This window comes from Mytilus trossulus, chromosome 2 (genome assembly GCF_036588685.1).
Source record: "Mytilus trossulus isolate FHL-02 chromosome 2, PNRI_Mtr1.1.1.hap1, whole genome shotgun sequence".
Lineage (NCBI taxonomy): Eukaryota > Metazoa > Mollusca > Bivalvia > Mytilida > Mytilidae > Mytilus > Mytilus trossulus.
Window position 1 is genome coordinate 87135140 of NC_086374.1, and position 16345 is coordinate 87151484.

Consider the following 16345-nt stretch of genomic DNA (forward strand, 5'->3'; position numbering starts at 1 on the left):
AAAGGCTTCTTTAAAAATTGTTCTAAAAATGTTGAGAAACAAACCAAACTATATATGATGACCCGTTATTCGATTTTGTGAAGTTATTTCTAGAACACCGATTGTTAGATATATACATATGAAAGAAAAACGTGATTTTAAATATGCTGTTTTCCCTATTTGTATTATAGAAACTAGGACTTAAAAAGTTGAATACAAGTTTGTGGAAAAAGCCATTTTGTTTTGACGATGTTGTGATTGAACGTTTTTAATAGAACTTCTGAAAATTGAAAGTTGGTAGCTAGAGATATCAATGTTCCAGAAGGGTTTTAAATAGAGTGATTGCAACACTTGCGGGATAAAGTTCGGATACCTTGTCTCTCATAAAACGTTGTTTTATCTTGGCGATATAGGAAGGTAAATTTAAACCTTCCAAATAGGATGTTTGCTACGATTTTCATATTCATCCTATTAGGAATAAAAACACAATTTTTAAAAGGATGCGCGATTACGATCAGTTATCTTGTAAATCCCCACCCCCTTCAATATAAAAAAAATAAGCGATCATATATTTAGAATAAACTTTGAACGAGTATACTAAAACGGATGATGATTTAAAAACATTTATTCATTTATAAGTTTATGTTATCATCAATAGTTATTTTTGTAACTGTAATGTGTAAAGTGTTATAAAAAAAGATGTGGTATGATTGCCAATGATTCCACAAGAGACCAAATGACACATACATTAACAACTATCACTGTACAGCCTTCAACAATTAGCAAAGCCCATACGGCATTGTCAGCTTTAAAAGGCCCGTTGCCGGTATGTATTTTATTTGATGATATTCTATCATATCTTTTTTTTAATAAAGTAGTATATTTTGAAGCTTTTGGAGCGTAGGGTGGAAGTTCGCGATATTTTTTTGTATCTGTGTTCAAACAAAATCTGCAGTATTCCAATAATTAATAGATGGTCTTGGTTTTTGAATTCTCGTGCATGCTTGGACTTATTTGACTGTCAGGTAACTAATTAATCAGTGTGTGATCTTGCACATTCACTAATTGGCTATTATGTCACAGATGATGAAATCATGTGTCGTTCTTAATTTAATTAAACTTTGTGTAGTTAAAAACTGCGTATGAATATCCATGCATACTTCCAGTTGAATATTTTGTAAAATGTTTGATTGTTTCAGTGATAAACCCGACAGTAAAGTGTTTCCTTTTGACTAATTAAATTGTATGTAAGCACTATATTAACAGTCTGTTAGAAAATTGTAGAAGTGGCGTGCTTTCGCGATATAATTTCATTTTTATGTTTATAAGATAGAACTTTTTACTTCCGTTTTATCTTTAAAGCGAAGCATCTCGTATCCGGCCGTTGTCGTTTAATGATCTCCATTTCCCAACTTTGGACCAGGTTAAGACATTACTGCCATCACAGGGTTGTTCCGAAACTGTTTAATCACGAAGTCTAAACGTTTGCGCATTCGTGTTAGGTTTTCTTAAGAGTCCACGCGAGTCATTATTCAAAGAAAATATGTTTAGCTCATTAAACGATTATCCTCCGGCTCAACGTTTGCATTTTCTTTGTTTTCGTTTACTTTAAACGCAAAAAGATAATTTATTGCAATCTTTAATTGAAGATTCTTAGCTTTGAATATATTTCTTTAAACAAAATGTTAGACTTGCTGGCCACGATTTGAGATATGTATAAATTATGAGAAAAAAATACATTAAACTGTGATGCGTGGATTCTACAACGGTAATCTTTGCCATAAGATTCAACACCCTCTGGTTCATATTTTAACTTGTGGTTCACATCTAAAGTAGCAAAAAAAAAACATAAAAAAGCACAACTTGTTCTCGTAATCACGAACATGCAGTTTAAGGCTAGAAGTAGCATTACGGCATATTTTTGCTTATCTCAGTATTTGTGAATTTTTTATTTTTTTTTAATAGTAAATTTACATCGTAATAATATCTAAAACTCAAGTTGTATACCACCAGCGTGAACGGGTAGGGCTAAACATGCATTAAATTTAAAACATTTTAATATGATCTTTGAAATTACTATTTTGATATTTGAATGCAGATTCGTGTTGAATCAATAAAAATAATATAGAGAACACATTTAATTTTATGATAAAATTCCAGATTATATTTTAGAATAGAAAATAACAAACATATTTTTTTTTCAAAATGTCATATCCTTTCTCCTCTTTATTATATTACTTATTCTTTTTTACTTATTATTCTTTATTTGTACTTATTTTAATAACGACTATATAATGCCTATAATAATCCCGAATATCTATTTAATCATTACAGTAAAGTGTTATAAATGTTTATTCATCTGGTCAATGGACACAATAAATGTTATGGCAACAAATTCCGTGTGCGTTGTTAATCCCTTTTGAATGACAGACGACAGGAGGTTGATCTGACCAAACTTGAATTTGATTGGCTGAGAGTAATTCGAAAAATTATGGAACTATTTCAGTATTTGATAGATAACACGTGAACAATTTTTTAACAACAAAACTAGTAAACGGTCTGAATTGTACCAAATTTTTTTGTGCTTTTAATATTTCTGAGAAAATTTTCAAAACGAGTCATCGAAGATAATCTGAAGACCAGATACCTGTAGATGTTGTCAAGATGCGAATGACGGACAATTATGAGTTTACAGATTCTTTACCATCAGGTTACGAGGAGAATGTTTCTTCACCAGACTCTGCAGAAGATGCTGTTGATAGATACAGTTTTACCATGTTAAAGGTCAGTTAAATCTTATTTTTTTATCTTTAAATTTACATTTCGACAACTACCCATAACAAATTTGTTCCGAGTCAGGAATTTGACAGTTGTTTTTCATTCGTTTGAGCTTTTGATTTTGCCATTTGATAATAATAATAATCTTTTATTCATACGCAATACAGCTTATAGAATATAAATATTAAAAATATTCAATTACATCAGTGAAATATATTTACATTGAAACAATTAGTCAAATAATTATATAAGTAAGTAAGTATATACCCATATAACAGTACAGCAAAGTATGATAAAACATAACACATATTTAGAACTTCTAATGATTTAATTAATTACGTGCCTTCTAGACCAGAAATAAAAACTTTCTAAATTGTTAAGAGACTTTCAGTTTTGAATATTCCTCGGAGTTTGGTATTTTTGTGATTTTACTTTTTATTTAAATCATTTTCTCATTTAAATATGTGTTTCTTTCTTCTCTCTTTCCAAACTATTTTGGGTAGTTTCAACTCTTTTTTAAGATGGACATTGAAACATCACTGAGAAATTGCACATAAACAAAAATATCGCCAAGTTAATCTCTTCGCAATGTTGGCAGTGTATAGGGATATGATTTTCTTTTCTGATTTTTTATTTGTTGACGTTGATGTTTAGCCTTCAAAGTTTTATATAAATCTTACCGGAAAAAAAATCACAAAGTGCAGTCTGACAATTCTTCTAAATATCAAGTTTTGACAACGATTAAAAACATAATGAAATAATTCTGATTTTATTTAGTCTGAAAGTCCATCCCTTTTATAGAGAAAATTTCATCACACAGTTTCCTGAAAAGCGGAAATTTTATTTGTTTCAAGACCACAAAAGAGACAATAATTCCATCAATAAATTTTGACTAAATGAGTTACGATTTCTTTTGGAAATGATAAAAGAATCATGCAAGCATGGGATTATTACAATAAAAGTTTCGACAAGAAGAAAAATATTATCTAAATTACATTACAGCATATAGCATGTCATGTTTTGAATTGTCACTAAAAGAATGCATTTCACAATGTTTTCTGTACTGTGAAAGACGGACTTAAATATGATTTGATGTCGTGTGTCCGTTAAGAAAATTGGTTTCATTTAAATCGTAATATTCAGCATCCGATTTTTTTGTACAATATATATTGCTTCTGTCATATTTGTGTTGATTCAGTTTTGGATGTTCATGACGGTTTTTTTTTTTTTTTTTTTTTTTTGTCCTAGAAATTTAAAAAGATGTTATATAATAAAACAAAGTCGCAAGTTTGTTTAGATACTCAACGAAGTACAAAGAAAAAATGATAGTTTTAATAGTGCCGGCGGTATAGTACCAGGGAAGACAAGCCCTCCCCGACAACCACCACTACTATTTTAAAAATAATTAGTTTTTAAAATTTGAAGCAAACTCCTTTCTTACTTTTTTAATTTAACATGTTCTCGTCATGAATGTGTATTAAATTTCCCACCGGATGTTTTAAACAGTTCCCATGATGATGATCATCATCATATACCTTTTCTGAAGCTGATAATACAACATTAGGATGGACCTATTCATACATATGATCGCAAATTTTCTGTTCTAACATTGTTCGGTTGATGTTCAGACCTCGTATATAGATATATACAACGTGTATTAGCGCGTTTGGTCCAGATAATGGACACTATAAAATGAAGATAACAAAAGTGCAAATTAAATGAAAAGTTTCATTTTGACGCAAAACTTTTTATGTGAGCTTTAAATATCTTTCTATCATTCCCTGTTCCTTTTCTAGAACTATGTCTTCTCAGGTATTTTTGAAAATCTCATTTCCAGCTGCAAAAAGTAATTTCCTAACATGCATCTAGAATATCTACGCTTCGAAATATTTTCAGTGGTATTGTATTTCAGTGCGTGTTAAATATTTGCCGCTAAGGTCGAGGAAGCTCCATTTCCGCAATAAGGCATGTCCGTTTTGTTTTCCTTTTTCCATTTCTGGATCACTGTTTCTGCATCTTTGTGGTACCCATTAAAACGACATCTTCTATGCGTTTAAAATGTATCAAGCCGGAAATACATTACTCGGGAAGCTTTGATCCACCCTTAACTTCACTTAAACCTTCCATTTTGAAACATTTCGAACGTCTTAACTCTTTCTTTTCAATGTCCGCCCATTTAAATGCATATATAAAAACCATTTTCAATGACTCCATCACGAGAAGAAGATGGTCTATTAATTTAGATACCTTTTAAATAATATTTAGCTTTTAAACACTTATAAAACAATTCCTGTTTCAACGATTTTGACGAATAATGACGATTTCTATGGTATTTCCATTAAGTTAACTCTCTTCAAGAGTCTTATTACTAAACAATCCAATGCATTGTTCGATCCAGTATGGTAAAACTTATGCACTTTAAAAATAGAACTAATTTATTTGTTGATACATTTTTTATTTTATTTATTTATTTATTTATTTATTTATTTATTTATTTATTTATTTATTTATTTATTTATTTATTTATTTATTTATTTATTTATTTATTTATTTATTTATTTATTTATTATGTTTTCATTTATTTTTCAAAACACATTACACTGTGAAGGAATCGATTAAATATGGTAATAATAATAATAATAATAATGACGAACTCGTCTAAAAATGTGTAAACTGTTAATTTGTTAATTGAATTAAAGGCTAACCGAATATGTTAGAACACGTTAAGACATTGACACAACAAGAGGGTTTGACAGCCACTACAGGGGTTTAATCGATACCGGGTACATTAAAGACGTAAAACTCAGTCAAAATTGTCGCCCTTTTTATAAACCTATCTGCCACACATTGGGATTATCCTCTTAATCTGTCGGTAGCAGAGACAAACTTTATCGCAGGGGGTATTCGATACATGATCGCACTTGTGTGGTTCACTTAGTAATAGTTATGACAGGTGATTTTAATAGGGCTTTGTTAAAATTACAGGTTACAATAATTTTATACCGAGAAGTGACTTTCTCACAAAAGATCAAATACCATATCTGATTGTTGTAAGGTGTTATTAAATGATATTAAAGAAATAATACAGGAATATTGATTTGATAATCTTTTATCGTCTTCTATAGCAATTGATGAAAAATAAAGAATCTGCACAAATAAAAGCAAATAGGAAAACTGGTCTTTTATACTATAAATAGACAACGAAACGAAACAAAAATTTGAATATTCATATGATAAATTTTATAATTTCAGTCATAAACATTTAATATTTTTTTTCTTCAAAATCGTAATATTCATTCAACTTATTGAAAAATAAACAGCGTTCTAAAAATGACTCGCTTGTACGACTGACCCTTCGCTCAAATTATATAAGACAGTACTTAATACCACGGTACATGAATTCTGTTAATAGTGCGAAAAGTAATACTTTATTATATTGATGATTCTATAACGACCGAGAGATGAGAAGATAACGGGAAACAAGTGTCACTCAAATATTTTCATCTTTGATGCAAGCTGGGGTGCGCGTTTGTTCTGAAACGCACAGACAGTTTCGTTGATGTATTTGCTATGCTTCGAATTAATGTTCGACATATTTATGTTGATTTTAAAGGTTGTCAATTACAACTTTGAGAAATAAACGAATACAATTATAAAATAAACATCTTTATTTCTTTAGTTATGTTTAACAGGAGACTCGTAACTGCATCTTAACACACTGTATAAATCTTTTGACTTATGTGATGCATACAGCCATTGAGTAACCAGGGCAGACTTGCATAAAAAGAATGAAAAAAAAAAACACGAACAATTTCAGCCATTAAAATCAAGTACTCTTGTAACATGAAGTTTCGATTAATGATTCTGTATTGCAGTAAAAGAAATTATTCGTTGAAACTATAAAATTGAGAATGGAAATGGGGAATGTGCCAAAGAGACAACAACCCGACCATAGAGCAGATACTATTGGCAATACTATGTTTGAATGCCGATTCAAATTTAAATAAAAAAAAATAATAACCAAACAAATCCGTTTAAATTATAAGTATATATAGAAGATGTTTATTTCCAGGATATGTATATTCCTTTCATCCTTTCGACTAGAAAGTGATTTCATTGCAGAACTTTGAATTGGTTCGATACTATTTTGAATTAAAAACTGAAAAAAGAGTAATATTGTCAATGTGCAGGTATAACAACGATTGCTATTAATTTGGATATTTAAAATGGTGTGAATCTCCTCTCTTAGCACTGAAAATATTTCATTTTTGGAAAGACTTTTGTTTAAATTTTAGAATCAACATATTAAAAACACTTACTTAGAGTTGTAACACATACTTAATTTAAACGAAATAAGTTAAAATTTGACTCTACTGCTAAGTAGTAAAATAACTTAAACAAAATAGAACGACAAAAAAAGAAACGAGTTTAACTGGAGCTTTCTATGCGAGACTTCATTAAACTCCAACCCTTAGCTGGAGACACAAATGCGAAATTTCTCCAAAATATATATTTTTTGTTTTACATGTATATCAATTGTAAATGGTGAATTTATTATTATAAAAAAGACAATTTAATTGTTTACAATTTGTAATATTGGAAGTTTTGAACTTCACATGTATATGTATATCAGTTTATAGATCCGAACAAAAGGAAAAGTCCAAACAAATTTCCATTATGTCATTATTGGACGCAGACAATATGATTAAATTCAAAGAAAAGTCAGCAGGAATAAAGTAATTGCATGTAATTTTATTTTGCAGCCTGACGGTGAACTATGTTTTGGATGCGGTGACCTGATCGTGGACCGATATTTACTCCGTGTAAATGACCAGTCTTACCATGTGAGTTGTTTGAGATGTTGCACATGTCAGATAGGATTAGAGAGACAGTCATCGTGTTACATCAAAGGAAACAACGTCTACTGTAAACTCGACTATACCAGGTATTTGTTTTTTTATATTTTGAAAAAAATAATGCTTTAGTTATACCGCTCTTTATGGCCGGTTGCACCCTGGTATAGGTAAATGTTTGCGCTTTCCTTTATAACAACCCAGAAAATCATTTCGGACGCTCGAAAGAAAGTGTTAATTTTATTTATGTCCATCAAAGCTATTAAATGCATGAGATTTATGTTTAATGTTGATAAGAAGATGTGGTATGAGTGCCAATGAGACAACTCTCCCGTTACAATGTATAAATAGTTAACAATTAGATAATGTCAAAGTACGGCCCCCAACACAGAGTATTGGCTCGTACCGAACACCAAAAGGACCCAAAATGACTAGTGTAAAACAATTCAAACAGGAAAACCAACGGTCTAATCTATATAAAAACAAGAAAACAGAGAAACCTATGAACCACAACATGCTTCTGAATAAGGATAAGTGCATTAAAATGCACCGGGATTACACGTTTTTTAAATAGGCGCCAACCTTTACCATAACCTAAGACAGTAGTGTAACGTTGCATATTATGCACAAAGCATTTCGAGTACAGCAGGCACAATCGTTGACAGAAAGGTCACCGTCATCAAATAATAAATGTTCATACGGCAAAACTAGCAGAAGAACGCAAACGATCAAGAATGTTACATTTACAAGAAGTTGGGATAATGCTTTGTGAAGTGCTTTATTTTTGTGAATTTTTTTATATACAAAACTACATATATATCGACGAAATTGTCCTTTATTTATACTAGCTAGTTGTATGATTTTTTTTCTAATCAGCTGAAACTCCAATATTATTCTTTTTCTAATGTCGATATGAGATAACTATATATATAACATATATAGTAATCGCATTGTTGATGTAACTGAACTAGTACTTTAAATAACATTTGATGTTGTACAAATACAACCTAAAGTAGGTACAATATTCGTAATAGTGTTTTTTTTATACTTATGTTAGTTGTAAAAAAGTATGACTTGCATTCGTCCAACAATTAGTTTTATAATGGCACAATAAAAAAGGTTTTGAACGATAAAGTAACTTGTGCATATCGCAATAATCTGTTCCAAAACGGCTGCATGTGTAAAAACTGTTATGGATATTTTCTGTAAATCTAAAGCTATTAATGTAATAGGGTTGGGGACACCCATACTCTAATCTGTTTTTCAAGTTTTAAGATAATAAAAGATGGCTAAATGTGAACTTTAAACAATTGAAATAATTGAAATAGACACGAAAGTTTGAAATAATCTCACTGTAGAACTCTACGTTTGTGGGAACTTTAATATAACAGTGAAAAGCCAAGATACCACATTGATAAATGTGTATATAGCATTCAGAATTCAACTTTTACAGATGCGAGTTTTTAGTCTATCAAATTTATTTACATAAACATTGAATATGTTGAAAATATAATTTAATAACACTATTTTTGTTATTTCGATTCCGGGAAATTGACAATTGTCCAATGTTAATGAAATTTTGCATGCCACCAGTCAGAGCAAATATATAACTGTATTTTAGTATAGAAAAATCCATGACATAGTATTTGACGAAATAACAATTAAGACTTTTATTATCTATTTTTATATATTTATCGATGTTAGAATTAAACTATCAAACAGTCATTTTGAATCTGATTCCGTTCTTTTTTTGTTCCATTCATCCGGGTCTCTTTATTGTTGGTTTTGCTCTTTGTTATACATTGTCATTCTGAAAGACCTCTGACAATACATTGGTATACAAGTAACATGGAATAAAAAAGAACTCATAAATAAGTTGAAAGAGTTATTTGAATTTTTATCATATTCATAACTTTTCTATATTTAATTGTATTTGAATCTATCTCTCATTTCGGTATAATTTTCGATTATTTCCTCTTCTTTTCAACATGTCAGTTTCTTTAAATCACTATCCAAAAATCTATTGAAAATCTTCAATAAACATAGATCTCTGCAGTCAAGATTACAATTATTTGCTAAATTAGCTTCAATTGAACGGGTTAACGGAATTTCGACTGCAGCATCATTAAGATGAATACAAATTTTGTAAGATCGATCAGAATTAATTAGGCGGGAAAGAATGGCGGCATGAATAAAGAACTTTCTGGGTGTTACCGGACGGGAGTAATTTCCGATCACAGATGTCAATTGAAATTTCCTACGACTGTTTTTTATTTGATTTCCTAGAATCATTTTTATACAGACAATTGACAAACAAGACGTTAAAATCTTCACAAACGTCCGGTAAAGTCAGTTATCTCCGCCTTTTACTCTTTTCTTGACATTCATTTCCCACAGAAGACCAAATATTCACGAATAAATTAAAGTAATAGGTTTGTGGTACTGCAATGTCGACAAGACTCAAAACTAACTATAGACACATCTTTGTTCTAAACATCATATTGTCTCACTTTTTGGTATGTCTCAGAATCTGTACTAAGGTTATGACACTAATTTAGATGTCCTAAAATGGTAATAACGTTAGAATGTGTTGATAGCGTATTATTACAGTAATAAAAAATTGAACTACTCTATATTTTTACAAAATATGCTCACGATCTGCTTGTGCATACTAGTATTTGAACTTAATTCCTTAAAAAAATAGATAGTTTTTCCACGTAAGGCTGTGCCAATGTGCATTTTCAGGAAGACCCTCATATTATCTTTAAAAAAAGTCGTTAGCTATATCTTGTGAATTATTCAGTTTGTTAGAAAGCTGAACATAACACGGACTCTGAGTTACTTCCATTGTTTCTATATGGTATTCACCGTATTGCATTACAGCATCTGTTTCTATCCAAAAAACTCAGGCTTCCACTTAAACAAAGGTACAGATATTTATGATTAATTAGGTAATTTCCTTCATTATTTGAAGAAACTGAGTAACAGGTTTTATGCTAGATAAAACATCCGAGTGTATTTCAAAGTTCTGAAGCCATGTATGCATCTCATCTGTCCCTTTCCAATGAACTTTCCTAGCAAAAGGTTTAGTCTATGGATCATAACTGTATATCACAATGTGTATGTAGTCATATAAAGATAATTCTATGTACAATGTCACCTTCTTTTGTAGAGAATTTGGTGCCAAGTGTTCAAAATGCTTACGTTCAATTCAACCAAACGATTGGGTGAGGAAAGCACGTGACAATGTGTATCATCTTGCCTGTTTTGCATGTGATAGCTGTAAACGGCAGTTGTCCACCGGAGAAGAGTTTGCTTTACAAGAAGATCAAGTGCTATGTAAAACACATTATGTGGAGTCTTTAGAAGGAGGCCCAAGTAAAGGTACGAATGCAATTATTGCAAAAACTTTATGAAGAAAACATTAAATGGAGTTGGTTTTTTTTAAGTTGTTAAACGATCTATGCCCTATAGAATGGTAGCTTATATAAAGAGCCTATACCGATTTTATTTAGTTTTGACATACGATTTGCATAATATATATTTCATTACATAAACATTTGCATAATGTATCCCATTATGCACAAAACGCTTTTGCATTACAGTGAAAATGATATGTTAAAGTCATAAGAAACCTCAAATCAAAAAAAATAATGCATATGTTTTTTATAACTCAATGGATAGTTTTCATGGTAAAACTTATGTATATATACTTTTTTCTGAAGAAAATTCTTTAATTATTCATATTTAGAATAAGTATACTTTATTTGAATTGCTTCCTTCCAGCAAGCAATTCCCCTGACATATTTTCCGTATGCAAGGTGACCTCAGTGTGACCCATCTCGTAAAAATCCGGTGACCACAATACGCATGGATGTCCTTAAAATAAACTATTATCTGAATTTACATGTTAAACACGTGCTCAATTTCCATGCTTTTTTGTTTATTTTTCGTCAATTGTTGACAAACAGGTGACAATCGTTAAACTTCGGCTTCAAAACACGAACTTTAATTACCTGCCATATTTTCACAACAACACTGACCGATTGAAAAAAAAAATGACGATTATACGAAATTTACACGAAAAAAATGATAAATTCGAGCACAGAAGACTAAGTTTATGAAGTTTGTATGCATTGGTTTAAGAATTGGAAGAACATTATTTTTCACCGGTCACTCGTTTCTTATGACTTTAAATGTGAATTTTGAAAAAATCTGATCAAATATTTTTTTGTTATATATTTCGTTATATTTTGCTTCTTAATTTGTTGATTTTAACGATAACTGTTTGCTATTTCCAGAAGACGGCAACATGAAGTCAAAAACAAAACGAGTGAGAACAACTTTTACAGAGGAACAAGTTCAAGTACTGCAGGCGAACTTTCAGCTAGATAGTAACCCGGATGGACAGGATTTAGAACGAATTGCGCAGATCACTGGATTGAGCAAGCGCGTTACACAAGTTTGGTTTCAAAATTCAAGAGCTCGACAGAAAAAACAGCAACAACAGTCAAGAAGCGACTGTGGAAACTCAAGTCCTTCGCCGTCGTCGTCTCCATCAAAAATATCAAGTAAGATATTAGACATTTTCTTTATACTTATTGATAAAAACACACGAGTTTACACCAATGGTAAATGTTATTGGCGCTCAAAAACATGTTTTATCCCGCGGCATACTTTATTTGCCAGTTCAGAGCCAGGAGCTTGTAAATCAAGTGGTTGTTGTTGCATGCTTTCTTTCTTCTATATTTGTTTTTGTTTTAGCATAAATCGGACCATAAGTTTTTTTCTGTTGGTTGATGAGTTTCATATCTGGCATGCTGGAGCATTCTATAAATACCTTTACTATTTGAGATTTGCTCATTTTTCTAAGACCGTCAAAGATTGATTGTTCTATTGGTTATCACAACACATCTTTTTGTTTTAAAACAAACGCATCGTGAAGAGCAGTCTTTTTATTGGTTGTTTGTGTTGCTACTCTTTTCTCGTGTTCTGTCAAGGGTTTAGTTACCAGCAATTGAATAAAGCTCTTTCATATGATAGTATTCGCCATTCAATATTAGCTGTAAAATTGAAATACATTTCCTGTAAACGAATTCGCTGTGGTGTAAAAGTGAGAACAAATATACTAGCATATCGCTCAATCATGTTATTTTGTAACCTATGACCGTTCTATAAGACCCGGTGGCTTCTACTAACTTGTTTAATACAAGTATCCACTAACAATCTATTTTATTTTTATTTTCAGGTCCGTCACATTGGATGAACAGTTCTGATAGCATACATAGTGACAGTATGTCGTATTCAGAGTAAGAGATGAGAGATAATGGCCTCTTAAAGTTAAAGGCTTTATTCTATACTCCCTCATGTATCATATCCCAATATTTGATCATGTGACTTAGGAAATAACCATGCCACAGAGGCGGAATCGAATTCGTCAAAGTGTTCTTCAAATTAGAAAATGACAAAGTACTTTTCTGCATCACGTGACGTTGTAAAAGAACCTAATAAAATGGGACGTTCTAACAGTTGCTTGTCCAAATTTTGGAAGTGACATACGTTGTCTCTGTATATTGACAATTCTAGTCAGTGACTATCTAGTGACTGTATGTTTGTGATATCTAAATGTTTATATATTGTTGTGGAATAGTTTTTATACAAAGCTATGCTGTACATCTTGCCAAACATCCATTTGCGTTTGTCGTGTTATTGTGGAATACTAGTCTACCATTGATGTAAACTATTCTCATTTTATTATATTCAAACTGTCTGTATTCAACTATACCGGTCACTAGAATGAAAATCAAACATATGGAACTAACAATATATGTGAATAGTTTTAACAATTCTGACGTGTTTTGGGCTAATATTCTTTGGTATACATAGTCTTTTTCTTGTTTTTATTTTTGTTGAACTTGATTGATCTCAAGTTTGCAATCATACCATATCCTTCTTTCTTTTTTTTTACTCAAATCGACGTTTAATAACTTCCTTTAAATATTTTGTTTCAAGCACTATATTGATATGATTTTTTTTCTCTCGAAATATGCACATGTTACAAACAAACAAAAAAAGTTTACATTACAATAACAATTATCGATAAATATTCATTGTCCACCGAAAAATGATGTAAAATCATTTCATAACCAGTTTTAACACAATTTATTGAAGTTAAAACTATTGAGTGTTTCAAACTGATATATGTATTTATGGGTATAACATACACACAGTCATGCAAAGAATAAATATTGTTAGGAACAGTACACAAAACTATATAAAAAAAAACTAAAGCAAGCCAGTGAACAACTTTTATTTTGAACATCAGACGACAAAGATAGTAAAATATTTCAGTTTGTGACTGTTTATGAATTTTGGTGCCATTGGGTTTCATGCATTTAATATAGGAACCAATACACATTTGGTGCATTTATCAGACAGGTATACGGTATATGTTTCAGATATTAAGAAGGTAGATCATCAGGGTAGATCTTGCTAAAGGGACATTGTTATGTATCCCAGGAATGTTTAAAAGGCATTGTCATTACACGAATGCTATTAAAAGCATTGAAAAATGGACGATAACAAACGATATACTGATTTACAGCAAAATACATTGAGTGTGTAGGTAATTGTAATAGGTATCTTTGAATAGGTTGCTTGCTAGCTGAACCGTGAAGTCATTATTGGGTTCGGTATACTACCCTCCTTTAAGAGTTGATTAGTCCGACAGATAAACGATCTATCTGCCTGTAGGACTAGTCTACTCCGAAAGAGAGTAGTTTACCTTAACTAATAATATCTTCACGGTCCCGCTTGCAAGCAAGCTAGTCCGAGATATAACCTACACAATAAATGCATTTTGATGTAAAGAGTCTTTTCCCCATAACAATGATATAACAAATTTAATGTTTATTAACATATGTAGTTTATGCCTCTTTTATATGTATATGATTATTGTAAAAGTATGATAAGTTTGCATCAACTACTTCGGATAGAACAGGTTCCTCTATTCCTCATTTTCAACTTATTCACATGTGGTTGACAAGCGAACAATCGGGAATTAACTTTGATATGCCTTTTCACAAATATATAACAATAGTCGACATTAATTTATTTCGGCGATAAAAAATAAATCAAGTGTTCAATGTTTAATAATCTATCTGGAGTGCTTCGTATGAAAATGCTTCAATGTAGATACACAAAGGTTTCGTTGGTATGTGTTTTTTTCGTTTACTGTACTGAATTTGTTAGTTTTTACATGAATGTTAAATTATTTGTAGATATATACAATTGTTACGTTTCTTATGTAAAATAAATTTTATCAAAATAGCTTTCATTTTATTTGCAAAATCTGTTTGTTTGGTCATTTATTTTTTATAACAAACTGCCATCAGTTAAATTAGAGTATACATGTATATAATGAAATTCAGATAACAACAACTTTACTTGTACTTACATAGAAAACTAAAGACCAAGCAACACGAACCCAACCAAAAACGGTGTGATATCATGTGCTCCGGAAGGGTAAGATCCTGCTCCAAATGCGACATCCGTCGTGTTGTTCATGTTATAAAAAACCCGGTAAATAGTCTAATTCAATAGGTCAAATTCGTGAAAATAGAACGGGATTGTAGTTATACGACATAAACCGGAACATATCCGATATCATGTATGAAACGGATATTCCTCAAAGGTAAAAAAACTCGTGATAATTTACCGAGGGATGATTTCAACTTCAATATTTGGAACTCTTGGTTAACAAGCTTCATAGTGAGCAGCAACCTCTATCATGGAAATCATGATAGCAGATACAAGCCTGGGAATATCGTATTAATTTGGGAGATATATACTCCGTATGCAGGCGCAGCAGGAATGTATAGCTACATAAATGTTGCTTATCCATTCGTTTGATATGTTTTGAGCTTTTGATTTTGCCATTTAATTACGGACTTTTACGTTTTGAATTTTCCTTTTAGTTTGGTACTTTTTTATCTTACTTTTTGCTATTAAACCAGTTAAAAGACTTTATTAAACCAGTTAAAAAGACTGGTATCTTTGACAAGCTTTCCCCTATAACGATATGTACAGCAATGATTGAGTGATTTACATTGATAATTTTTTTTTTTAATTTATGAAAATGTGTTACTTTTAAATTTCGTCTAAAAGACACTTTTTTTTTTATAAATTTTTCGATATGATCGTCACTGGTGAGTCTTATGTTGACGAAACGCGCGTCTGGCGTACCAAATCATATTCCTGGTACCTTTGATAACTATTTGAATAGTAATACTTGCACAGCGACAATTCTATTTGCTTATATAGAAATTATTAATCTGGTTGCCATTTTCTTGTTGGAAAGTAGTAGGTTTCGGAATACATTTATGATGATCAGGAATGTGTGAAATTGAATGATTAAAATGATAGAACTTATTTACTTTTTATGATGATTCCAGATTTTCTTAAATAAGTATGCAGCAAAGATAAATTAAAATGCAATCCCTTCATTTCTGGGTAAATACTGAATAATAAAAGCAACCATTTAAAAGTTTACGTCACAGAGAACGGATTCAGTAAGGCCCCGAATATTTCTTTAAAGATGTGCTAATAACATAAAAAATATACTTAATAAATTTAAAAAAAAGTCATTGATAAACTTTGATTCGGTTGTATTAACCAGAAAACAATTGACAAAATATGTATGGCAACAGTTCTTTGAGTTTGGGAAGCCTTACTGA

At 30.9% G+C, this 16345-nt stretch overlaps 1 protein-coding gene across 1 annotated transcript; it reads left to right on the forward strand.

Annotated features, from left to right (window-relative positions):
* The first annotated feature begins 2474 nt into the window (after nt 1–2474).
* On the forward strand, nt 2475–14939 carry LOC134708238 (LIM/homeobox protein Awh-like). Its single transcript, XM_063568623.1, has 5 exons — nt 2475–2763; nt 7521–7702; nt 10783–10994; nt 11912–12181; nt 12859–14939. Exons 1-5 carry the CDS (start codon nt 2644–2646, stop codon nt 12921–12923), a joined length of 849 nt encoding a protein of 282 aa, XP_063424693.1. The 5' UTR covers nt 2475–2643; the 3' UTR covers nt 12924–14939.
* Nucleotides 14940–16345: the final 1406 nt, after the last annotated feature.

What these genes read in the sequence shown, in the direction of transcription:
- LOC134708238 (XM_063568623.1), top strand. Translation starts at nt 2,644, where the DNA reads ATGCGAATGACGGACAATTATGAGTTTACAGATTCTTTACCATCAGGT. An exon ending in ACAGTTTTACCATGTTAAAG is followed by an intron (nt 2,764 to 7,520) that starts GTCAGTTAAATC and finishes TTTATTTTGCAG; the next exon opens with CCTGACGGTGAACTATGTTT. An exon ending in TGTAAACTCGACTATACCAG is followed by an intron (nt 7,703 to 10,782) that starts GTATTTGTTTTT and finishes CTTCTTTTGTAG; the next exon opens with AGAATTTGGTGCCAAGTGTT.